At 41.9% G+C, this 25,857-nt stretch overlaps 4 protein-coding genes across 6 annotated transcripts; 2 read left to right on the plus strand and 2 right to left on the minus strand.

Moving 5' to 3' along the window:
• Positions 1-1,943: 1,943 nt before the first annotated feature.
• On the plus strand, positions 1,944-11,036 carry LOC115728849 (DEAD-box ATP-dependent RNA helicase 46). 3 transcript variants are annotated; one of them, XM_030659254.2, is made up of 9 exons: positions 1,944-2,118; positions 2,791-4,074; positions 4,749-4,967; positions 6,245-6,313; positions 6,845-7,114; positions 7,220-7,570; positions 9,115-9,392; positions 9,499-10,281; positions 10,345-11,036. In XM_030659254.2, exons 2-9 carry the CDS (start codon positions 2,806-2,808, stop codon positions 10,571-10,573), a joined length of 3,468 nt encoding a protein of 1,155 aa, XP_030515114.1. In that variant the 5' UTR covers positions 1,944-2,118; positions 2,791-2,805; the 3' UTR covers positions 10,574-11,036. The 3 variants fall into 3 exon arrangements, with proteins under 3 accessions (XP_030515114.1, XP_030515113.1, XP_048136021.1); XM_030659253.2 differs by having other exon boundaries at positions 9,499-10,269; positions 10,324-11,036; XM_048280064.1 differs by having other exon boundaries at positions 1,946-2,118; positions 9,499-11,036.
• Positions 11,037-11,619: 583 nt separating this feature from the next.
• On the plus strand, positions 11,620-12,221 carry LOC115728854 (pectinesterase inhibitor). Its single transcript, XM_030659261.2, has one exon. The coding sequence runs from the start codon at positions 11,620-11,622 to the stop codon at positions 12,184-12,186; it is 567 nt and encodes a 188-aa protein (XP_030515121.2). The 3' UTR covers positions 12,187-12,221.
• Positions 12,222-16,377: 4,156 nt separating this feature from the next.
• On the minus strand, positions 16,378-17,991 carry LOC115728853 (stress-response A/B barrel domain-containing protein HS1-like). The gene is made up of 2 exons (XM_030659260.2): positions 17,828-17,991; positions 16,378-16,868 (listed from the first exon to the last, which is right to left on the minus strand). The coding sequence occupies exons 1-2, from the start codon at positions 17,965-17,967 to the stop codon at positions 16,679-16,681; spliced, it is 330 nt and encodes a 109-aa protein (XP_030515120.1). The 5' UTR covers positions 17,968-17,991; the 3' UTR covers positions 16,378-16,678.
• Positions 17,992-24,820: 6,829 nt separating this feature from the next.
• Positions 24,821-25,289, minus strand: LOC115728852 (stress-response A/B barrel domain-containing protein HS1-like). The gene is made up of 2 exons (XM_030659259.2): positions 25,129-25,289; positions 24,821-25,031 (listed from the first exon to the last, which is right to left on the minus strand). The coding sequence occupies exons 1-2, from the start codon at positions 25,266-25,268 to the stop codon at positions 24,842-24,844; spliced, it is 330 nt and encodes a 109-aa protein (XP_030515119.1). The 5' UTR covers positions 25,269-25,289; the 3' UTR covers positions 24,821-24,841.
• Positions 25,290-25,857: the final 568 nt, after the last annotated feature.

Raw genomic sequence — 25,857 nt, forward strand, 5'->3', positions numbered from 1 at the left:
AGCATTATAGACTTGCTATGAACCTTGGTAGCAAAAGTATCTCATGAGGCAGAATTGAAGTATTGGGTATAGCGAACCCAATATCTTTCAGGAAGGACTTTGGTGTCAAGAATTGATGCACCTGCTCCCTCCAGTGTCTATCAAGGTTATGAGGGTAATGAGTATGGTATATTGGCATAGGAAAATATTTATGGGGGATATAAGGAGAAGTAGGAGAGGTGTGAATATGCATATATATATATATATATATATATATATATATTTTATGGTGTTTGGATTATTGGGGTTTTCAGAAAGTAAAGAAAAGATTCCTCCTCCTGATTCAAAAGTTTCTCCAGAATCACTGGTGGGGAGACCAAGTTTGGATTGCACACACAGTGTTTGATAGGTTCCTCTTCAAGGGAGAAGAGGGATTCCACATGATCCTATCCTAGAGATGAACTCTAGTTTCTTTTTCAATCTTCTAGATCATGCGGGCGTGTCCTTTTGGAGCGTTTGAGCAGTATTTGGTAAAATGCCCCTTTTTTTCGTTACATATATAACGTATGTCTGACTTCTTTCTTCTTCTCTCGGCGGCCACAGGCGAGGTGGCCCTCGTCTGGGTAAGGCGAGGCGGCCCTTGCGGCCGTGAAGAAGGAGAGATCGCAATGCTGAAAATTTTTAAGCAAGAAACAGAGCAAAGCTGCGAAGTAAAGAGCCATAATCCCACAGAGCAAGCACGATGGCGGACAAAAGCGAAGAAGAAGAGCGTACACGAAAGGGAGTGTCCGGAGATTGATTCGAAAGTTCGAGCCGTGAAGTCGCTGAGGATAAAAGGGGTGTCCGACGTGAGCAATGACGGAATCGAATCTTGCACGGCTCCGGAAACCCCAGCTATTGATATTCGCTTCGGACCTCGAATTTCATCGTCGAGAGGACAAATTATTGGCAAACTTGCGTTGAGATGCTTTGATATGTGGAGCTCCTTAGTAGATTGAGTCGCTCGATCGCTATTAATCCTACTATGGTCATGAGGGAAAGGACAAAAATACCCTTGATTTAGCCCTTCTTTGAAATAAAGAGGGCACTTGAGACACTTATTTGAAATAAAATGAGTACTTTATGCACTTAATTGAGAAAATAAGAGCATTTCATGCCATTATTTATAATTTTTCCTATTTTCAAGCCTTTTAGATTATTCGATAATATTAGGAGTGGGCAAAAAAATCGGGATCCATCCGAACCGGACCGTACCGTACCAAACCGATCGGTTTTGGGTGCCCCCACCGAGTACCGGTCTGGTTCCCGATTCCAATTTGTTGGAATCGGCGAGTATCGGTTCGGTTCCCAATTTCATATGGGAACCACTCAACAGAACCTAATATATAATATGAATATAAATATATATATATTTTTAAATTCAAGCTATCTCACATGAAGGCTATTCCATGAATGCATTCCTTCTATATCATATCTTCTTGTTTTTAGCTGCATCTGTTTTGAATATCCAAAAGAACCCATTTTATGTCATTTTTGCAACAAGATTTGCAACGATAAATATGAAGCCGAGGCATAGTTTAGTGGCTCGAAAGCATTAATTTCCCAATGCCATCATAGAAAAGTTAGAATAGAATGAAGAAGTGATTGAATTCCATCCGAAGCGACCGGCTCTATGGATTTACATGAGAATCGAATCAATTTCATGTGAAGCGACCGGTTTCATGGATCCACCTAAGAATTGAACCACGATTTGATTCTAGAGTGGATCCATGGAACGAGCGGAGGTGGTTCACGATTCTCATCGGTCCCTAGCGATCGTGGGAATCAACTCTGGATAATACTATTAAGAATATTTGCCATCAGCTCCCCCAATTTCTCGGTATTTACGATCTCGACCGTCCAAATCCTCACCACTTCCATTGCGAGGACGTCGACCGAATTCGACTGTCGGTCTATATTCTCTGCTCTTTTAACCCTAAAAACACTGGGGAAAGAGATGCTCTCGAAAGTGTTCTCGACCTCTTTGTCTCTCCTCTTCGCTTCCATCGGAGCTCTAGTCATGCACGAGGACTAGAACGCTCCGATTCTAGGGTTTCTCTGCGACAAGAAATCGCCGCAATCTCCATTGCTTGGCTCGAGGTTAGTGTTGATTGAATCGTGAATTTATGTCTACGCTGCGAGTCGATTCTTTTGCCCCCACTGAATCGGTGACCCAGTTTTCAGTTCTTGAAATGGCTTTTCGCAGCGATTAAATTTGTTCCGGACTGCCGTTTCGTCATGTTTTCCTTCCCCCCGCTGCTTTTAGCTTTATTTTGATCAGGAATTGCTTGGATAAGTGCTTGCTTTGTTTTCTTGTGCGAGTGCGTTCGTTGTGCAAATGTTGTTCTGTGACAGGTTAAAAGAGGTGGATCGATCTTTCGTGGTGATATGTGGTGGATGAATTCGTTCCTTTCGTTATCCCCTTAATCTTGAAATTGGGGCATCGGGTTAGGCGCTTGTTTTAATTTGATGTCCGGTCATTAATGAAGTTCCCTTCTTGGTGCGAAGCTCAAGGAAAAAATTATGGAGTTTCTGGGCGAAATGAAGCTTCTTCCTGAATCATTAGCCGTATAGTTTGGGTCTCTTCTTGTGATACGGATGTTGGCTTGTTTGTGATTGTCAAATTAGGTTTTGTCATTGACTGAATAGAAACATATGATTTTGGATGACTATGATGTCACTGATTTTTTGTTATTTGAATTGAAAGGTTAGACACGTTCTTCCTTAATTTTCCCTTGCTGTTCCATGTCATCTTTTTGTGTACTACTGTAGATAACATAGCGGGTTATGGCAACGGCGGAGTCAGCATCAACTTCCCTTGGTCCACGTTATGCCCCAGATGATCCAACTCTTCCTAAACCATGGAAGGGTTTGATTGATGGAAGCACTGGTAACTTGTATTATTGGAATCCTGAAACCAATGTTACTCAGTATGAGAAGCCAACTGCTTTGCCTCCTCCATTACCAGAAGGCCCACCTCCCTCTGCCACTTCTGCACCTCAGCTGGCTTCAACTCCAGTTGCCCAAGCAATGCAACCAAACGGCTTGGTGGCTCATCAGGGACAACATATGACACAATCTCCATTAGGGCTGCACCAGCAGGTCTTGCCCGGAAACCAGTTACCTCAACAGCATGTTGCTTTCCAGCAAGGATCTCAAACTGGCCAATCTGCACAGCCACAGGTTCTTCCGGCGAATTACTCTGCTCTGCAACAGGGAGGTTATATTCCACATCAATTGGGGATGCAGTTGATGCAGCAGCATCAGCAGCAAATGCTGCCCCAAGCGGCTCAGCAAGTGCAACAGCACCACCCTCAGCAATTGCAGCAGCACCAGCTGGGCCAGCAAATGCCCCAGCAGTCTGGACAACAAATGTCACAGATTGTTGTCGAGTCAGTGTCACAGCAGGCTGGTCAGAAAATGATGCAGCATCAAGGCTCTCAGATGGCTCATCCTCAAGTACATCAGTTTTCACACCAGCACATGCAATTTATGGGGTATCAGCAAAGTCCTCCTCAGGAGCAACAAAGTTCACAGCAACAAACCCAGAGTAGTGCATCAGGACAGTCACTTCAGATGCAACAAGAATACCGAGCAGCATATCCACAGAGGGAAGAAGTTGATTTTCAGCTGGTCAATCAAGTTGGATTTTCTCCTCCACAATTTCAACCTGGTGTTGCTTCATCTGCTCAAAACCTGCCTCCTCGATCGAACCCGGGGCAGATACCTCATATGGGCATCCATTCTGGTCAAGTTCTGCCATATGGTCGTCTTCCGGTGAATATGCATCAAGGAAGCTCCATTAATCAGTTCCAGCCAGCTGGGGCTGGCTCGTATAGTCAGAAACATAGTCCTGAGTTTCAGAACCAGATGGGTGCCCCTATGACACATGCGCAGCAGCCTGGTGTGCCTCCAGTTGGGTTGAGAATGGGTTATGAAGACAACTTACGCAGTAGATCTGGAAGTGAATATCACCATAACGCCGACAAGGATGGACCAACGAAGAGTCCGCAGCAGCCCAAACTTGCAGCAATACCCATGGCAAGAAATCCACAGGTACTTTTTGTGTTCCAACACAAATCCTATTGCTCTCTTAGTATCTCCAAATCTAGTGGTATTGTTTATTTTGAAGTAGTTGTGGGAGATGGTGTTGAATGCGGAGAGAATTGTGCTTGCGAGTTATATCGTTGTCTAAAATAAATGTTGACTCTGCTGCACATTATTCAGTTTGAACAGCCATCATTGCATGTGGCCACTATTGTTCTGTAATAGCGCTATTACATGTTGCTTTTCTCTTTTGATTAGCACTAGTATGGCTTCTTCAAGTTCCCCATCTGCTTAAAAGGACTTCAGATCAAATGCTTCTTGCTTGATGATGGTTCAAATGTTTTGGATTTGTTTTGATGAGGATGACCATATCCTGCATTCTTTTATTTTCTAGTACTTAATTATAAATAGCCCATTTAAAGATTGCTTTGAGGGTTTAAAATCTTCAGTTGCTACTTTGTTGCTTTTTTATTTGGCTTAGAACATCTAGATCTGGCTTGTATAGGCTTATCATCTTTTGCTTATTTTTCTATCCTTCAATTCTGATGTACTACAATTTTGATTTAAGCGAAGTCCTTTATTTTATTGTCTATTGGAAAAACAGAACTGTTTCTCAGTGAGATGGATGTTAGGTCTTTTTACTTTGATTTGATCGCTAACCAAATATCTTAATATGCATTCAGGCAATGACAATGGGTAATTTGCCTTTCCAAAATATTGCTCCTGGACATGGTGCTGGATTGCATGCTCCACCTGGCAATGTGATGCCTAACATGTACAATCATGCTATGGGAGGTCCATTTGCAAATAATGCTCCTAAATCTCCTTATGGTGGACCTTCAGATGTTTCTAATCTTACACCTGCTGAAGTATATCGTCAACAGCATGAAGTTACTGCAACGGTTTGAACTTTGGACTTTTATCAAGCATAATAATGTGATTTTGACATTTCATGTGATTTTACTTTTAAATACTTGAAACTTAAAAGATGGACAGCACAATGTGTCAAAAATTATGAAGGAGGATCTTGTAGGGTATTTAGGGTGACTTTGGTATTATATAGACTTAAAAGAGCTCTTATTTTTGCTAATTCGAAGCTGGTAAGGAATGGTCTGAAATTGAGTCTTATAAAACGATATTGGTGCTTAAACTCAGGCTAAATGGTGTTTATAAGGGGTTCAAAAGCTGAAGGAAAGGTTCACTTGTTTTTCCTCCTTTTCAAGAGCTGGCATTTTTGTCTGGAAGTTCTATGGGATAAACTCAGTGAATTAGCAGATTGTTCTTTCTTGTGTATATCACATTCTGGGTTACCATAAACTGCTAATGAGGCTATGATCTGCGATCTGGAATGTATGTTCCGCAATCTGGGTTGTTCAATATGGGTGTTCTGGTGACTGCATTAAAAAAAGTATCTTTGGAGGGATAGACACGGGTGCAGTTGACTGGGTGGAAGAAATTCTTGAAATTTTAGACTGAAGAATCACGTGCTGGGTCTTCTTTCGGAGAAAAAAAAAGTTTCAGAGATGATATGCGCTGCATGGGTCACAAAGGAATTTGCTAATGTTTTTTTGTTTAAAAGATGCGCCTTTCTTTTACTTCGATGGTGGATCATATTGCTTATCTTACTGATAAAGCAATAAACTAACTTGAGTGTTTCAGTTTAATTGATTTAGATAGGAAAAGTGTTGGCTCAGATAACAATTGCTATATATGTTAAAATGTATTCGGCTAAAAATTACTTGTGCCTATCCTTGAAATTGTGTTGTTTGGATCAACAATTTGTTCTGCTACGACGTTCCAAAGAAGTCTAGCCCCAAGTCCCATGTACCAATTTAAGTCGCATACTGCGTTCCTCTTTTTGTTTGAGGTTCGCGTTGGGGTAAACTTGGTTTTAATTGGTTATTTAATTTAAAACCGGTTCTCTAAATTCTTTTTAGGAGAGGATGCGAGTGTCCTACAATATAAAGCTGGGCTTTGGTGTTTCATAATATGTCTTTTTGGCTAATATTGGCAGATTTCAGATTGGCAGTTCTCTTTCTGTTTATTCAATTTTAATAATGGATAGTTCTCTTGGATTATTTAACAGTTGTATTCCTATTAGTTTTCCCTTCTTGATAATGGACCTGGTAAAATATTAAATGTCTGGGGGTGCTTCTGATTCATGATACATATTGAACAGGGTGATAATGTTCCGGCACCATTTATGACATTTGAAGCTACTGGATTTCCTCCAGAGATTCTGAGAGAGGTAAGTTATTGTGCTTCATTGGATGATTCGTGGAAGTTATGGGGTTAGAAGAAGCAACTTGGAGAACTATTTCATTGCCTTACTTGGTTATTAAACTTATCGTTTTACTTCAATCTCATCTGTTGTCACTTGTCGCAGGTGCGATATTTGCTCCGGAGGAGGAGCATATGTCGTACGCTGCACTGCTATTGGCACAATTATCCTAATTTTTGGTGGAGGCAAAATGGAATGTTGGAGCCTTTGTTGGTCATCTTCTAGCGGGGTGATTGGCCTTTTGTCCAACTCACACCTGATTGACTGGGATTTCTTGCTCATTGGCTCCGCGTCTTATGTCTTTATTGCACTCTTTTGTTGCCTCTAGTTGCTTCTGTAAGCAAACCCACACCCATGGGTTCCCGTTTTTTCGTCTTTTTTGTGATTTGCATTGATATGATTGAGTTTAATCCCATTTGCTTAAGCATAGATATGCTAGGTGTCATTCCTTCTTTTGGTAGTCTGTGATGGGGTATAACGTGCCTTATTCTTTTGCAGATGCATTCTGCCGGTTTTGCTTTTCCCACACCTATACAGGCACAAACTTGGCCAATTGCACTGCAAAGCAAAGACATAGTGGCAATTGCTAAAACTGGTTCAGGAAAAACATTAGGGTATTTGATTCCTGCCTTCATGCTTCTTAGAAGGAAGCGTAACAATGCTCAGAAAGGCCCGACAGTGTTGGTTCTGGCCCCTACACGAGAGCTTGCTACTCAGATACAGGATGAGACACTCAAGTTTGGCCGTTCGTCCAGGGTTAGTTGCACGGTGGGTGTATTTCAACTTTTTTTTTTTTTTTTTTAATTAGCTCCTTTCGCCACTTAAATAGCTTAGCAACATATCTTAACTGAATCTGTCTATTTCGGGTTGCAGTGCTTGTATGGTGGAGCTCCGAAGGGACCTCAGCTGAAGGAATTAGATCGAGGAGCTGACATTGTGGTGGCTACTCCTGGGCGGCTAAATGATATCCTTGAAATGAAGCAGATAGACCTAAGCCAAATATCTCTCCTTGTGCTTGATGAGGCAGATCGCATGCTTGACATGGGATTTGAACCTCAGATCCGTAAGATTGTAAATGAGCTTCCACCTCGTAGACAAACTCTGATGTACACAGCAACATGGCCCAAAGAAGTGAGAAAGATAGCGGGTGATCTTCTTGTTAACCCTGTTCAGGTTAACATTGGCAGTGTGGACGAGCTTGCTGCTAACAAATCAATTACTCAGGTAGTAATTGCAACATGTATATCTGTCTAGTGACATATTTAATGATAGTAACCCCCTATCATTGATCTTTTTCGAACCTGAGAGTGATATAAACAGTATCACGTGCATCTTTTTTCAGGGATTAAGGTTCTTAGAAATAGTTAGTGTTATCTTCGGTATCTGCTTCACAAGCTAACTGTTCCTTCATCTCTTATTGTTGTTTTCTCCGCAGTGTTTCTTTGAGTAAAAGCCAATAAGAAGTGGGACACTGAATGCATTATTATTTTATAGGCGTTCATGTATTTGCAGGATAGAAATGTGAAACTAAATACTGTCACTTTGCTGCTTTCTGTGATAATATTCTTTGCTAGTTAATTAGCACATGCAAAGTTTTAAATCAATAAGTAGTGTTGCTTAGTGCTTAAAATCTGAGATATGTCAAGAGAAATGCAAAATATTGTTACGTGTTGAATTTAAATATAGATAATGGCCATTTTCATTTGAATAGATTCGTCTGAGTATTAACTTAGGTTAAAGTGTTTACTCGCAGAACTCCAAGTAGATTGGTGGAAATTTAAGAGCATTTAAACCGTAATACTGTAGATAGAAATGAATGAATATAAGTATATAATGGAATGAATTGCAATGATGTAGCGCAAGTTTATAAATGATAGAAGCGAATGAATTGTACCATAATGAACTATAATAATTCTGCTAGTCGAAGTTTAAGATATTCCAGTAAGGGTAATCAGAAAGAGAGAACATGAACTTAGATTGAGTTTTGAAATCTAGCCAATACTTTAGTTTGGAACGAAATTCCTCATTTTAATAGCTGAACACATCCAGTATAACTAACATTACTTGGACAATAAGTAGAGCAAAAAGAGATCTTACTGGCTGAAAAATTTGCATTACAGAAACCCTTTGATCTCAGTCAACACTTGAAGTTACGCTGCAACCTTAAAATTTAATTTTTGGACAATGTGATCCTGATTTAGGTGATTTTGACTCTTAAGGATAAAGTTATTCTGTAAGTGTTCAGATACTCAGCTAGTTATTGTGTTTAATGGGACGTAAAATGTGCTAGGGTAAGCAATTGTCCTTCTTCTGCAAGTGTTCAGATACTCAGCTAGTTCTTGTGTTTAATGGGACTTAAAATGTGCTAGGGTAAGCAATTGTGCATGATATGCCAATTTTTTTCACGATCTTTTCATTGCAAGGTAAAGTTGGTTATATTTAATGTGCTTATGTAAGTTCTTGCTTGATTATATTACCTAAAAAGGTATGGATTAGTTTTAAAAACTTGACCTGGTTAACTTTCATAGATTAACAATTTCCTATGATATGATCCTGCTTTGTCCATGGATTCATATGAATAATGGGGGCGGTCCTTTCATTTGGACTTTATGAGATGAAGTTCTAGGTTTGACAAGGTTGGGGGCAAAGCTTGTAGGTTTATCTACTCATTAGTACAACTCTGCTATTGCATTCAGTCTTGCTTCCTTTACTTCATGGCCTGATAATCTTTCTGAGATTCTGCTCAAAGAATTCTTTCTGCCGTGCAGCACGTTGAAGTGGTACCCCAAATGGAAAAACAGCGGCGTCTGGAGCAGATCCTTCGTTCCCAAGAACGGGGTTCTAAGGTGATTGTATTCTGTTCTACGAAGAGGTTGTGTGATCAGCTTGCGTGGAGCATCGGACGTAATTTTGGAGCTGTTGCTATTCATGGAGACAAGTCTCAAGGCGAGAGAGACTGGGCTCTGAATCAGTTTCGGAGTGGAAAGAGCCCTATATTAGTTGCCACCGATGTTGCTGCCCGGGGCCTTGACATAAAAGATATAAGGTAAGTTCTTTGTTTTTTCTGTTTTCGTTTACCTGTCTGAACTAGTATGCAGCAAGGTCTGTTTGAAATACCTGTATCCCTGAATTTGCATTTGTTGGTGTCTCAGGGTAGTGATCAATTATGATTTCCCCACTGGAATTGAGGATTATGTCCACCGAATTGGGAGAACTGGGAGGGCTGGTGCAACTGGAGTGTCGTATACTTTCTTCTCTGAGCAGGACTGGAAATATGCAGCTGATTTGATAAAAGTCCTAGAAGGGGCAGACCAGCAAGTTCCCCCTGAGGTGAGAGAGGTGGCTTCTCGGGGTGGGTCTGGTTTTGGCAAAGACCGTGGAAGGGGCAGCCGTTTTGATTCTAGTGGTGGTGGACGTTGGGATTCAGGAGGTCGCGGTGGGATGGGTGGTGGTGATTTTGGTGGCCACGGTGGTATGGGTGGTGGCAACTTCGGTGGCCGTGGTGGTATGAGGGACGGGAACTTTGGTGGTCGGGGTGGAATAAGAGATAGTGGGTTTGGTGGACGTGGGGGAAGCCGGGATGGCTTCGGAAACCGTGGTGGAAGAGGCGAATTCTTTCCCAGGCGTGGTAGAGGACCCCGAGGATTTGGTGGACCGCCAGGGAGTGGTCAGGTTGGTTGGGATAGGAATGACCGTGGCCCAAATGATCGGTTTGATATGGATGGACGTGGTGGCTATGCACGTGGGCGTGGACGGGGGCGGTTTGGTAATAGAAGAGAGCTTCCAGATATGGGTAGAGGTAGAAGTTACAGTCGTAGCCCAGATATGGTTCGAACATGGGGCAGCCGGAGCCGCAGCAGAAGCCGTAGCAGAAGCTGGAGCCGTGGTCGCAGTAGGAGCTGGAGCAGGAGCAGGAGTCGCAGCCGAAGCCGCAGTTGGTCTAGGGGGCGGAGCCGTAATAGCCAGAGCCCTAGCCCGAGCAGGAGCCGGAGTCGCAGCCGCAGCTATGAGAGAAATAGGAGGCCTCGTGTTTCTAAATTTGATCAGAAAGAACCGGATACTTCAGGCTTTGGTGCCTCTCCTGCATTGGAAACTTCACTTGCACCGCCAGTTATGCCATCAGATACATTTTCAGGCATTGAGCCGGCTGGGGATCTGCCTTTGGTTGCTGATACGATGGTTGTGCCTCCTAAGACTGAGGCAGATCATTCACTGGCAGAGCCTTGAATTTTGATTCAGCATTTTCTGGTATCCATTCATCTTCTTTCAGGTCATTGGTTCCAAATTTTGCTTTCACGCAACGCAGCTTAGTGAAGGAGTGGCCAATACAGGAGTACCATAAGTTGCTGTTGTGCATGGAAATAATTTAATAGTTGGAAGTCAAATCTTGTGTTGGATGCTGTGGGTGTTACACTGAGGGAACTTATCAGTTGCGATGGAGCTTGGAATCAAGAGGGGTGTCTTCCGTTTGCCGGATTCAAGGGTGCCTGTGCTGAAGTGGACTTAAAGGTAATAGTTGGTCTGATACTTGGTGGTGGGATTTTTGTATTTAGGATTCAGGAAGCAGCTATTGCAATCTCTGTTTCATTACATTGCGAATTCAATTGTTTCTGCCAAATTACTGATCTTGCGGAGGAGAGGCCATGCTTTGGTTCTTCCTTAATTTCAATCATACGTTTAAAAAGGTAAATAATCTGATTCGTAAGCAGAGAATTAAATAATTGAGGACCGAATTATTAAATAAACGCGGTAAATGCAGTTGGGGCAATAGGATAACTGGTTACGACGATCTGCCAAAAGCCTTATGCTTGTGAGAGCCACAAGAGAAGATGGAGTGGAAACTGTGGATTATAGCAGAGAGACAAGCTTCGAACAATCTCTCCAATCATCGGAATGAAAGCGAAGGATGCTCCGACGAACGAAAGAAAGCTTCGTAGCTGGTATAGAACAGGAAACTTGCCAAGCAGGACGGAATTGTTCCGTTTGATACGCATTCGAGTGTGCCAAGCAGGATGGAATTGTTCCGTTGGATACGCATTCGAGCTCGATCTCATTGGGTCACAAGAGTCCTCCCTCCCAAAAAAATCGTGTATCACGAAGAGGAAACGTTTCTCAACCTTCCTGTAGGGAAATAATTCCTTTAATTTCTAACGCTACTTGCTTTGAATTTTGGAGAGTATATAAATACCTCCTTTCTTTCTTGCTCTGCTCGGATCATTTTGGAGAGAACTAGAATACCATCAGAGAGAGAGAGAGAGAGAGAGGGGGGAAAAATGGGCTCTGCTCGGATCATTTCCTCCCCTCTTTCTTGCTTCATGCTCCTGCTTTTGTCCATCAATTTCTCATCCTCTGCAATTCTAGAAAGGACGGGCTCGGACCGTATGGTCAAAGATATCTGTTCCAAGACCCAAGACCCTGTCTTTTGCATGCAAGTTCTAGCATATGATCCTCCAACAAAGGGCGCAGCTCTTCTCAGGAGCCTTGCCCTGTTCTCTCTGGACTTAGCTCAGGCCGGCGCGAGTGAAGCCCGGATCGCGATCGACGCAAGGATCAACAGCACCGGCGACCCGCAGCTGAGGGAGGCATTCATCGAGTGCTCGGCTGCTTACGGCGCGGCCGTCTCCGCTCTGAGGGATGCGGACAAGCTCCTCGTCTCGGGGGATTACGTTAGCCTGAGGACTCGAGCTTCAGGCGTTGCGGCTCAAGTTGAGCAGTGCCAAACTTCCCTGAAGCTCAAGCAAGAAGCAAGACAAGACCCAATTGGTGTCAAGAACAACGACTTGAAGCGCATTTGCAGCATCATCCTAGCTATTTCTAATCTTTTGCTTGCTTTGAATTAGTTCTCAACAAGACTCTGTGTCAATGCTGGGCCAAATCCTCGTGCCATGAATAACACCTAAATTCAAATATTTCTCTACAAGATTCCTTGAACGAAATTAAAACACAGTAAAAGATTATTAGACGTGCTTTGAGAAATTATAACAGCTAAATCTACGCGCGTTTAAAGAAAGATTTTTTTTAACAAGTGCTTTGAGACACTTGTTGAGTAACTAATTAAGAAAATTTTACACATTTCAATTGCTGATTTATACGCGCAATCATTACTCTGGAAACTGAGTTTTACTCGCTAAATATGCCTAATAAGTGCCTCTCGAGGGCTCGTAAGGAAAAAAATAAAAGGAACTTGCTAGTGAGTGCCCTCAAGGAATTTGATTAACAATCAATTAAGAAAAGTTAACGGTTTACGATATGTCATTTTTCTATTTCGTAATTTTTATAACCACCGCTGTGAAAATTCCAATATTACTTCAGAATACTCGCTAAGGGAAAGAGGGAAAAATTATCGAAATTGGGAAATTACATGATGCGATTGTTTAAACGAAATCGTTTAATAGCCTTAAAAGTGAAAGGCAACTTGAGCGGGTCTAACCATCCGTCTTGGCATGTAATTAATCTTGTTTGTAATTCGTGTCAATTCATGTCAACCGAAAACATCTTAAATTTTAATCCTACATGCTCGGTAATTGACATGGTACGACGAACCGTGTCAATTCATGTCAATCCCTATTAACATCTAAGGTTAAGCGTATCGTGCTCCGTCGTATTCCGATTCTCACCCTTCATTTCGTTTTCTATAAAATTCGTGTTGTGCAAAACGAATCGTGTCTTCCGGCCCTAAGAATCTGTCCCTTTCGACTGGTAACGCCAGACAATCAGTTGCAGGGTTTACAGTATTTTAACTTCACGAGCACCTTGTTTCGAGCGGCGGTTGCACAGAACTTGGCATTTCTGTCGGATGGCTCTCTGTGCTTAGCCTTAGACTAGCAAAATTATTCGATTCTCGTGCATTACGTAAGAGTTGAGACTTGTAAATACTTATCATGTTCTTGCTCATAATGATAATGTCTTGGGTGCGAGTGGAATCAAGACTTCGTATGTAGTCCTAATTGGACACGAAGTGGCTCCAATATACTTGGCCGCTCCTGTCTCGGCTCTGGCTTTAGACCGGATAGAGGAAGAGTGCGTCAACAACGCAGCCCTTAGATCGGCTTAATATCAAGCGGGCCTAGCTCGACACCCCCAAGCGGCGAACCGTCGTCACTTCGACGTTGGGGACATGGTACTCAGGAAATCCGGAGCAGCACCACCGGTGAAGGGGCCTACAAACTTGTAGATAGAGAAGGCCATGACGTTCCTCATGCTTGGAATGTTGGTCACCGGCAAAGGGATCTTTCAACCTTAATTGTAAGCTCCATTTATTTTGCAAAAAATGAATGATCTAGAAAATAATATCCTAATAATAACCGCTTATGTCGTTCACAAAATGAATACACTAAAAATACTTTCATTGGCCGCGAAAATATTATCGACAACATTTTGCATTGACTATTTATTTCAAGTGATGCAAGCGGTCATTTTAAAATATATATATTTTTTCCAAGTTTTTTTTAATTATTTTCCATAATAAAATGAGCCGTACTTATATCTCATTCAGTTCCCCTAGGCAAAAGCCTTCGGCCGTCAGGAACTTAGTTTAAGACAGAACTCTTGGGCTGTCGGTTATAGGATCTTAAGGTGATGGCCCTTAAGTAATCTGTTTTATGACGTCAGTAAGAAATATAAACAAAAGCTAGTAAAAAGATAAACGAAAATAGGCAAATCTAAAATCACGAAAAAATACGTTAGTAAGTAATTCAAAACGAGAGTCGATAACCGCAGAAAGGGTTAATAATTCAATTGGATAAAAGTTAGCAAGTCACTCAAGACAAGGTTGGTAAAGAGAGGTCGATTTAAGGTGATTCTGAGAAAGAAAAATAAAATTTGGTAATTTATTACAGAACTTAGTGAATTTAAAGAAAAAATAATGAAAATTGGTAATCCAAAACTAGTTGGTAACTCAGTTGGAGAAAATTTCGTAACTTACTCTTATATTTGTTATACTTTTGTATAAAAGTTGATAGACTTAGAGGTCGGTAAGCAAGGAAGACAAAAGTTGATAAATTTAAAAAAAAAATCCCAAATAACCGGTAGTATCAAGTCAATACTAGTTGTAACTTGGTGGAAGAAAATGTTGGTTTTTCACACAAATACATATTGGTAAATCATATAACTTCAGCAAGAAAGATAAATTATTTTTTATAAGCCAATACAAAAGTTAGTGAATTCAAAAGAGGATTGGTAAATGTGAGAAGTTGGTAAGTGGGGCAAATAAAGTTTGGTAACTTAAAATTAGTATCTTAAGAGAAACAATGTTAAATTAAAAGTAAGCAAATAAATGTTGGTAAGTAATCCGGATAAGAGTAGGTATATCGAAACTGGTGAGTTACCTAATAGAAAAAGATTGGTAAGTCGGTTAAAAAAAATTAAGATTGTAGTATAAAAGTACGTAAATATAAGATGTTGGGGAAAAGTGTTAAAAAAAGTCCTAAGATTATTGTATTAATGCCACTTCAGTTCTAAACCCTTTTTTTTTTGTACCAATTCAGTCCTAAACTTTTTATTGATGCTAATTCAGTTATTTTCGGCTAAAATTTGCCGGAAATGACCGACGTGGACGTTGATTAACCTACGTGGCACCGCTAGCGCTGACGTTGACATTTTGTAATATTTTCAATATTTTTTTCATAATTTTAACAATTCTTTAATAATTTTTTTTGGTTTTTTTCTTCTTTTTCTTTTCTCTCACTTTTTTTTTATTGGGGATTTGGAAGAAAAAAAAGAAAAAACCAAAAAAATATTAAAATAACATTAAAAAATATACAAGTTAGCTTCAACGGTGCCACATAAGACAATCGATATCCACGTCAACAATTTTTTACTAAATATGGCCGGATCGACTCAATTGGCACAAATACAAAAGGTTTAGGACTGAATTCGTACAAATGCAAAATGTTTAATATTGAATTGGCAACAATAAAAGATTTAGGACTGAATTGATACAAATAAAAAATGTTTAGGACTAAATTGGCATCAATGTAATAGGTTTAACACTTTCCGGCACTTTTTCCAAGATGCTGTTAAGAGAGAGAAATAAAAATCAGTAAAAGATAAGCAAAGTTGATGTTTCGCTAGAAAGCCCATCTTATAAAATCTCGGAGAGATTTATAGTGTCATATTTTTTAAGGGAAACCTGCCCAATCACTCTTAAATTTATTGTGTTGATGTCAATTCAGTGCTAAACTTTTTAATTTTTGAAATTTAGTCCTAAAACTTTGCGCAAAATTTCAATGTAACCGTTATAGTAAATTTTCACTGAAAATTGCTGATGATTACTGGCTATCCTATGTGGCACACCGCCATGGCAGCAACTTCCGATTAAAATTGATCGGTATAACTATATCAGAATTTCGCTTAAAGGTTAAGTGTTAAATTGGCAAAAATTAAAAAGTTGAGAACTAAATTGACATCTATATAACATGTTTTGTGCTGATCGGATAACTTCCCCTATTTTTTACCTCTAATTTTTCATATTTACTATCTCTTTTAGTAATTTACCAGCATGAAATCGTTTCCTTGGATTAATTCTCAACTAGACTTGTATCACTGGTGGGCAAAAAATAAACCAAGATTCGTATTAGTGAGGGGCCAAGTCCGAGTGCAACGAAAAAGCAGAATCGTTTCCTGGGTCACAATCATTTTAATTAAGGATCAATGCCCGTCCTTTGCGGATCAGAAGTATAGAGACTAGGTGAAGGCACGATCGTCCCTGATAATATTGAGAATATGCAGAATTTCCAATGCCCATCCTTTGCAGATCAGAAATCAAATTGTTGCCTCTTGCACCAGCTGTTACCATCACCAGCTAACACTTCCTTCCCCAGTTGAGTCGCTTGAGCGTTCTGAATTCATCCAACTCTGCATCTGACTCGAAAGTTTACCATAAGCGGGCCCCCTGCTGGCGTGACATTGCCGATTCTGATCATGGGTCACCCACTCCGACCCAGCTTTAAGATGGGTCATGTACTTTGAGGTCGTGTGAAACTTTTCTACCAGTGTGACGTCCCATACATAGAGATGTGAGATCCAAGACATAAACGACGATTGATGCCGAACCAAGGCGTAAACATTGCTAAAAACTCCATGCCAACCTAAAGAAAAACTGCAATGACTGGGCAGACCAAGTTTTGTCCCCATAAATCTGAATTTAGATATAGCATATTGCACATGATGGTACAGCATTATATTTAGCCTTGTAATCTGCAAAGGCAAGTCTCTGCAGTCTGAACCTTATCAATCACCTTACCCAACACAACGGCACACTCCAACTTCAGTTCTGTCATACATAACAAACTTATTATTCGATCACACCACAGCTTGCGATGCGATGTCAACTCAGGTACGGACAATGGTCGGCTTGTAGTCGATCACAACTACTTTCTCCACATGGGAAAGGAACAGGGTCGCGAATTCGACGTGAGCAGGATGACCAATGTACTCTGCTACTCCCTCGGTGCTCTCAAACGTCGACTCGAAGACATGCGTGAAGCCTTGGTGCATGTTCTCGATGCTCACATCCTTTCCCCTAATTTCACATGAGAAATGATAACCCAAGCTCAGGCATCTGAACAAGCTATTAAGGAACATTCCAAGACAGATTGCAACGACATAAATATGAGAACACCCAACTTCCATAGATCGAAATCGCGGTTGACAAGATAATGAACACTATGGCATAAAGAGAACAGCCGATTCCTTTTACTACTAGTCGAATGTTGTGAATCTAGCCCAACAGAAAGGCTTCTTCAATTGAAGGTGTTTCTTCAGCATTCTAATTTGGTTGCAAGAATCAAGTGTAAGCTCAGAACAAACTCTGATCCAGAGATAGAGAATGAATACCCCAAGTTTATATGGATCCTCACTATTGAAGGATAGATCTATCGAGATCATGACACATTAAGCAAAACAAACGGGGCATAATGTATCCTGATCTCCGAGGGCAAACTAAGTGAACTACTAAACTATTTGAGTCATATAACTTAAAAGCCCGTGTTCTCTTATAACTGGTCAATCTTCGCTAATCTATTTCTCCTAAGAACCTCCTAAACAAAGAGTTCTTTTCAGGGTCCTATTTCAGTTGCAAGATTCAATTGGAAGGTCGGGACAACTCCAATCCACAGGGGGACAATGTACCCAACAAAGAACAATCTTTGAAGTCGAATTTTCTAGGATTCAAAACACCAACGTCAGGCAACATTACACAGATTTTTCTGCCGATAACCTCAATCTCAGCAAAACAGTCAACCACAAATCAGGCAGACAAAGCCAACCACAACCCACTTGCCCTCTTCGATCCGATGTCAACAGCAACAGAAGCAGCAACAACAGACAAAATTTCAACTCTCCGATGAGGATTCAAGTATCTACAACGTCCACCTTAAAGAAAATGTCCAAGATCACAGAGAAATCAATTACATGAACAGGGTGTCGACAAGCATCAAAGGGAGGAAAGGACACAGAGATTAGACAGAGAAAGAAGAATACCAGTGGAAAGATTTCATGGGTTCGATGAGGTTGACGAGATTGGCGTAACCCTTGATGAGTTGCTCGATTTGGTCAGGCGGGGTTTCGTCTTTGAACTTGGCAAGCAGCACATGCTTCACCAATCCCTTCGCTTCCTCCATCGTTAGTTTCCTACTTCGTTCAATATTACTCTCCACGCCACACCGTCCCTTAATTTATAGTTCGGATTTTGCTTGTGGTCGAATTTATAGTTCGGGTTAGTGACCCAAACTTACACCCAAGTTTTGGGTATTATATGTTTTTACCCCAAACTTTTCAATTTGTTACACATTGCCCCCTGAATTTGTTAAGCATACACAATTCGTACGATTTTTAAGGAATAAAAAACGTATTCCATCTAATTTCGGTACAATTAGGGGCCAAAAGTTAAGTCCGGCCGAATAGAAGACCTTGTATTGGACCGGCTGATCCGGACTACTCTTTAGAGTAATTCTCGGCAAATTGAGAACTCCTTCCCTCCTATCACTTTATGTCTCGGGAGATAGATATATATGCAGTAAATATAGGGCATTGGTCAAAGAGACTGTTAAATATGTCTCGAGTTTAAAATTGTTATTGGCACCACAAGACAAAATATGGGAACCACGTTTGATCATTGCTCAAGATTTTGGTCTGACACTTCTCTCTTGAGTAATGATAGATCAAGAGAGTAATGATAGATCAAGAGAGTAATGGTAGATCAAGAGAGGGGCTTAAATAATATATTTTGTTGTGGAGCCCATGGAGTAAAAGAAAGAGGGTTTTCTTTCTTTTAATCTATCCCTAGTAGAAGCCTTCGTAAGATGAGGAGGAAGAGAAGGAAGGAAGGGGTTTTCTCATATATAATAATGAGCACCCAAAAGAAGAGATGGAGTGAGCCGCACAAAGAAGAGAAGAACAAGCAGAGAAAAGCCGCGCGAGAAAGAAAGCAAGAGACGTTACGGTTTCTTGGCCGTGCGCGAGCCGCCGCTTGGGCTTGAACACGCGGACGGATTTGTGCTTCGTGAGTTATATTTTGTTATATCCAATTAAGTTGTTTATTTGTAAACACTTTGGGTTTGGGTATAATCTAGGTGCGGGAAACACGAGCGTATTGAGCGATTGTAATTCCGATTCTCCGATTATAGTGGATTGTTCTTCTTTGGCTCTCCCGTGGATGTAGGTACCGATATTCGGACCGAACCACGTAATTCCTGGTGTCATTTATCGTTCCTCGTTATTTCTCGTGGCTTTTCGCATTGACTTATTTGCAAGATCCGGGTTAGCTTCCGCACGTTATATTACAACAATTGGTATCAGAGCACCGGATTCGGATATTCTAGATTGTGATTTGGGGCTTTTGCTTGTCCGATTATTATCCGGATATCCTGTTATTACAATTATGTCTGGAGTGAAAGCTGAAATTGAGAAGTTTAACGGGAGGAACAACTTTGGGTTATGGAGTCTCAAGATGGAGGCGATATTGACAACTCAAGGTTTAGCAGAAGCATTGGAGGGCAAGGCTGAGTTGCCCGAAACGATGACAGATCTTGAAAAGGATGTGGTAATGAGGAAAGCTAGAAGTTTAATCCTGTTGAATTTATCGGATGAAGTGTTAATAGAGGTTGGTGAGGAGAAGGATACCGCAGCATTGTGGGCAAAACTTCGGGCGCTCTATGTAACGAAGGGTTTGAACAATCGCTTATACATGTTGAAGAGGATGTTCCGGTTCGGATATACTGAAGGTACGTCTATCGGAACCCATCTAGATGAATTTAATAAACTCATGATGGATTTGAAGAACGTCGGTAAGACACTTGATGATGAAGAACAGGGCATGATGTTGTTAGCTTCCCTACCCGAGTCATGGGAGCACTTTTCTCGATTCATCATTGCGGGGCGTACTACGATTACCTCGGAAAAGGTAAAGTCCGCCTTATTTTCTAAAGAGTGGCAGAGAAAGTTGCGAGATGACGGTCTAGCGCGGGATGTAGCGCAAGGACTAGTGATTCGGGGTAGAGAGCAACAGCGAGGGTCCAGTAGCAGCAGAGGTAAAAGCGGATCTAAGTCACGCCATAGAAAGTCCAAGGGACGCGTGAAGTGCTTTGAGTGTCACGAAGAAGGGCACATCGGGAGAGATTGTCCTAAATTGAGAAACAGAGGTGATAAGCGGAAAGCCACAACCGGTGTGGCGAACGTTCTTGAAGAGAGCACTAGTGATGCAGAGGCTGTTTTGTGTGTGACCGTAGGTTCATCGGGAGATGAATGGGTGCTAGATTCGGGGTGTTCTTATCATATGACGCCTCATAAGAACTGGTTTACTACTTACCGGACTGCAGATGGTGGTAGAGTTACGTTGGGGAATAACGCAGCCTGCAAGGTTGTGGGGATAGGGACAGTTCGGATTCGGATGCACGATGGTGTGGTGCGCACATTGACGGACGTGAGGCATGTACCGGAGCTCAAGAAGAACCTTATTTCTCCGGGGACACTCGATGATATCGGGTGTAAGTACACCGCTGAAGGTGGAGTGCTGAAGATCTCTCGAGGTGCTATGACGGTGATGAAAGGGAAGAAAGTGAGTTCTCTCTATCATCTACTGGGAGAGACCGTGACGGGAGCTGCTGCGGTTTCATCGGGTGAGTCAGATTCTGATCTAACTCGTTTATGGCATATGCGTCTAGGGCACATGAGTGAGGCGGTATGACGATCTTGAGTGATAGAGGGTTGTTAAAGGGTCGAAGGCAAGTAAGTTAGACTTATGTGAGCACTTGTATCTTTGGGAAGCGGCGCGGGATTAAGTTTGCTACGGGTATTCATTCGACCAAGCAACCGGTAGAATATATTCATTCGGACGTTTGGGGCCCGTCTCCTGTTCCTTCGAAAGGAGGTGCTCGTTATATGCTGACATTTATCGACGATTATTCTAGGAAAGTATGGGTATACTTTCCGAAGCACAAATCGATGTGTTTGATCGGTTCAAGAAATTTAAGGCATTGATTGAGAAGCGATCGGATAAACAGATCAAGTGCCCGAGAACCGATAACGGCATGGAGTTACGTGGTAAAGATTTTACCGAGTTCTGCGAGAGAGAAGGGATTGTGAGACACCGCACAAGCACTGGGACACCACGTGAGAATGGCGTGGCGAAACGGAAGAACAGTAACTTTACTTGAGCGGGCTCGGAGCATGCTTTCGCATGCTGGAATAGGCAAGGAATTTTGGGCCGAAGCAGTGAACATGGCATGTTACCTGATTAATCGATCTCCATCATCCGCTATCGAGTGGAAGACTCCAGAGGAAGTATGGTCGGGGAAACCCGTTGATTACTCCGGATTGCGAATATTCGGATGTCCTGCGTATGCTCATGCGAGTGATGGTAAGCTTGAGCCGAGGTCGAAGAAGTGCATATTTCTGGGTTATGCACATGGGGTGAAAGGCTACCGGCTGTGGTGCACCGATCCCGGATCACCCGGTTTTCTAATCAGCAGAGATGTGATTTTCGACGAGACCGAAATGCTTCGACAGAGGAGTTACGAGACACAACTAGCAGAGCAGACGGATCATGGTGTTAGTAGTGAGGTGGAGCTTCAGGTGGAGACTCCGGAGACCTCGGAGGTAACAGATGTTCAGGCTGCTGAAGTAGCCGGAGTTCCCGAAGTCGGTGATAGTGAACAACCAGTGCAGCTGCAGCGTAGTATAGCCGCAGCATGACAGAGAAGGCAAATTAAACCACCGGTACGTTATGCTTATACGGACTTTGCTTATGCTTTGACCGTAGGTGACGAGGTGGAGACAGATGAGCCTTCGTCTTACTGCGAGGCGATGGCTAGTTCCGAGTCGTCGCGGTGGCTAGGGGCTATGAGTGAAGAGATGGAATCACTCCATCGAAATCAGACATGGGAGTTAGTTAAAGTACCCAAGAGCCAGAAGATTGTCGGAAGTAAATGGGTCTACAAACGGAAAGAGGGCATTCCTAGCGTCGAGGCAGCGAGATATAAGGCGAGACTTGTTGCGAAGGGGTATACCCAGCGGGAAGGCATTGACTACAGTGAGGTGTTTTCTCCCGTGGTAAGGCATACTTCTATTCGTGTTTTACTTGCCTTAGTTGCTGCACAGGATCTCGAGTTGGAGCAGCTTGATGTGAAAACGGCGTTTCTTCACGGTGAGTTGGAGGAGCAGATTTACATGAGGCAGCCAGAGGGATTTGCTATTCCGGGTAAGGAAGATCATGTTTGCTTATTAAAGAAATCTTTATATGGGCTGAAACAATCTCCTAGACAGTGGTACAAGCGGTTTGACGCTTTCATGGCTAGTCGGGACTATTCGAAGAGTCGGATGGATAGCTGTGTTTATTTTAGGAGATTGGAGGACGGGTCTTTGATATATCTGCTATTATATGTTGATGATATGTTGATAGCAGCGAAAAATATGTCCGATATTGATGTGCTCAAGAGGCAGTTGAGTGCTGAGTTTGAGATGAAAGATTTAGGTGCTGCAAAGAAAATATTGGGTATGGAGATTTTGCGTGACAGGACCGTAGGATTATTACGTCTGTCTCAAAAGAAATATATTGAGAAAATTGTTGCACGTTTTAATATGCGATCAGCGAAATCTGTGAGTACACCATTAGCAAAGCACTTTAAACTTTCGGTTAAGTTATCACCGCAGATCGAGGAGGAGGAGGAACATATGTCTCGTGTTCCTTATTCTAGTGCCGTGGGTAGTATTATGTATGCTATGGTATGCACTAGGCCCGATATTTCACAAGCTGTCGGTGTAGTTAGTCGTTATATGAAGCGTCCAGGTAAAACTCATTGGGAAGGCGTGAAATGGATCCTCGGATATTTGAAGGGGACAGCAGACGTTGGTATAGTATACCGGAGGGACGAGTAATGGCGGTGAGACCCATTGGTTTTGTGGATTCGATCATGCGGGTGACTTGGATGAGTGCGGGTCTTTAGCCGGGTACGTGTTTACGCTTGCAGGTGGTGCGGTTAGTTGGAAGGCGTCCTTACGGGACCACGTAGCCTTGTCGTCGACCGAGGCGGAGTACATGGCACCGACCTTTGTAGCGAAAGAGGCGATATGGTTGCAAGGTTTGCTCATGGACTTTGGGTTAGAACAGAAAAGTGTTGATATACACCGTGATAACCAAGGTGCGATTTATCCGGCATATAATCCGGTTTATCACGAGCGAACGAAGCATATCAATATCAGGTACCACTTCATCCGAGATGTCTTAGCGAAGGGTAAAGTTGTTGTGAAAAAGATTGCTACAGCAGAGAACCCCGCAGACATGATGACTAAGCCTGTTCCTTTGGCGAAGCTCAAGCTCTGCTTGAGCACTATTGGCGTCTGTAGAGAGTGAGCGCCCGTGAGGGCGTTGGGAGAGCAGCATGGATGATGAGCATTATTAACTTGGCTTCAAACATCGAGCCAAGGTGGAGAATTGTTAAATATGTCTCGAGTTTAAAATTGTTATTGGCACCACAAGACAAAATATGGGGACCACGTTTGATCATTGCTCAAGATTTTGGTCTGACACTTCTCTCTTGAGTAATGATAGATCAAGAGAGTAATGATAGATCAAGAGAGTAATGGTAGATCAAGAGAGGGGCTTAAATAATATATTTTGTTGTGGAGCCCATGGAGTAAAAGAAAGAGGGTTTTCTTTCTTTTAATCTATCCCTAGTAGAAGCCTTCGTAAGATGAGGAGGAAGAGAAGGAAGGAAGGGGTTTTCTCATATATAATAATGAGCACCCAAAAGAAGAGATGGAGTGAGCCGCACAAAGAAGAGAAGAACAAGCAGAGAAAAGCCGCGCGAGAAAGAAAGCAAGAGACGTTCTGGTTTCTTGGCCGTGCGCGAGCTGCGGCTTGGGCTTGAACACGCGGACGGATTTGTGCTTCGTGAGTTATATTTTGTTATATCCAATTAAGTTGTTTATTTGTAAACACTTTGGGTTTGGGTATAATCTAGGTGCGGGAAACACGAGCGTATTGAGCGATTGTAATTCCGATTCTCCGATTATAGTGGATTGTTCTTGCTGGCTCTCCCGTGGATGTAGGTACCGATATTCGGACCGAACCACGTAATTCCTGGTGTCATTTATCGTTCCTCGTTATTTCTCGTGGCTTTTCGCATTGACTTATTTGCAAGAACTGGGTTAACTTCCGCACGTTATATTACAACAGAGACAAATGAAAGTTCGTAGAAAAGACTAAAAAAAAGTTAATAATTTGCAAAGTGTGGTGGTTGTTTTTCTTTTTTAAATCATCAACACTTTAGTAATTAATGCAGACCGAATCCACATTGATAAATTCGTGCAACCAAGACTATTATCTGTCGTAAGGGAATCCGACTGATATCTTTTTGAGTCGCTTGAGAGTTGTGTATTCATCCAAGATTTGTATTCATCCGGTGCACGTCGATTCGAAAAGTTTGTCACAATTAAGAAGTTGTAATATGTGAGCCCATAACTAGCATGATATTGTTGGCTCTAATAGTGGCTCGCCACGACCGCGTGGCTTTTTGACGGGTCGTGCACTTTGAGGTCATCCGAATCTTATCGACTAGCGCAACAGCTCCACATAGACGGTGTGAAATCAGGACATATACGAGGATTGACGCCCAATGAAAAGGCTTTACCATTATAACGAGTTGTTCAGATAGATGTCATGTTCTTCCGTGGAATGTTTTGCTTTTGCTGGGATGGTAATGTCTACTTATACTCATTCAGTAAGATTTGCGAGTGATCTAACTGAAGGCATGAACATTACTAGGGACTCGCAGCCAACCTGACGAAAAATCGAAAGACAGAAAAACAGCAATGAATGGACAGACCAGATCTGTACAAGCTTATTCCACAGTGTGATACAACACTATTTCTGCCTTGTCATATGCAAAGACAACCTTACCCAAGATGACGGCACCTTCGATCTTTATTACTTCTGTCATACATAACAAATTCGTTATTCGGACACGGCACCGGCAGAGCTTGCAACTCGATGTTGATTCAGGTACGGAAAATGGTTGGCTTGTAGTCGATCATGACAAAGTCATCGATGTAGGGGCCGTACCGGTTTGAGAACTCGACGTGCGCGGGATGAGCCGTGTACTCTGCTATCCCCTCGGCGCTCTCGAACACGAACTCGAAGATGTGCGTGAAGCCCTGGGGCGAGTTGCCGATGCTCACACTTCTTCCCCTGATTTCACATGAGAAACGAGGATAAACCCAAGATAAGGCATCTGAAACAAACTACTGATGAAAGAGGTCAACAGAAGACAGAGAGAGAAGAAGACCAGTGGAAAGATTTCAAGGGTTCGATGAGGTCGACGAGACGGGATTGACCCTTGACGAGTTGCTCGATTTGGTCAGGTGCGATTTCGTCCTTGAACTTCAAAAGCAACGCACGCTTCACCACTCCCTTCTCTTCCTCCATTTTTGGTTTCCTACTTTGGAGTTCAAAACCACTGTCTTCACTATCCCTTACTTTATAGTTGTTACGGGATATTACACAAGAGTCACCCGAACTTTGGGGTAATACACGTTTGACCTTCAATTTTTCAATAGGTTATACATTGGCCAGGACCATTAATTTTTTTTAGTAGCCACCAGCCCTCCATTAAATATAGTAGTCCACCTAATAAGATATTTCAAGAAAAAAAAACACAATTAAGTAAAGGGTAGGGCTATTTCCACCCCCATATTGGATGGAAACACACATTCTCATTTTAAAGCGACAAAAACTGCCCGTGCCAATAATTCTCAGTTAAGTAATAAAAAGACATTACGAAAAATTCACTTACTTTCCAGTTAAACTACCAGTGGAAATTACCCCGAAATATTTTTTTTCGAAAGAGAATAACTGCAATCTTATTCTTTATCTCTGAATTCCAATCATATTACAAAAATCGGCTACCCATTACATATTTTACAATGTACAAAAAAAATGATTGATCAATAAAAAAAAATTGGATTTATGTTAATCATTTTCTTTTATAAGTGGAGAACATTTTAATAATTTCCTT

The sequence above is a fragment of the Rhodamnia argentea genome, chromosome 6 (assembly GCF_020921035.1).
Source record: "Rhodamnia argentea isolate NSW1041297 chromosome 6, ASM2092103v1, whole genome shotgun sequence".
NCBI classification, from domain to species: domain Eukaryota; kingdom Viridiplantae; phylum Streptophyta; class Magnoliopsida; order Myrtales; family Myrtaceae; genus Rhodamnia; species Rhodamnia argentea.

Coding starts and splice junctions, on each gene's coding strand:
- LOC115728849 (XM_048280064.1), top strand. CDS start 2,806: ATGGCAACGGCGGAGTCAGCATCAACTTCCCTTGGTCCACGTTATGCC. Junction 4,968..6,244: donor AGCATGAAGTTACTGCAACG/GTTTGAACTTTG, acceptor CATATTGAACAG/GGTGATAATGTTCCGGCACC. Junction 7,115..7,219: donor CGTCCAGGGTTAGTTGCACG/GTGGGTGTATTT, acceptor TTCGGGTTGCAG/TGCTTGTATGGTGGAGCTCC.
- LOC115728854 (XM_030659261.2), top strand. CDS start 11,620: ATGGGCTCTGCTCGGATCATTTCCTCCCCTCTTTCTTGCTTCATGCTC.
- LOC115728853 (XM_030659260.2), bottom strand. CDS start 17,967: ATGGAGGAAGCGAAGGGATTGGTGAAGCATGTGCTGCTTGCCAAGTTC. Junction 16,869..17,827: donor CCCATGAAATCTTTCCACTG/GTATTCTTCTTT, acceptor ATGTGAAATTAG/GGGAAAGGATGTGAGCATCG.
- LOC115728852 (XM_030659259.2), bottom strand. CDS start 25,268: ATGGAGGAAGAGAAGGGAGTGGTGAAGCGTGCGTTGCTTTTGAAGTTC. Junction 25,032..25,128: donor CCCTTGAAATCTTTCCACTG/GTCTTCTTCTCT, acceptor ATGTGAAATCAG/GGGAAGAAGTGTGAGCATCG.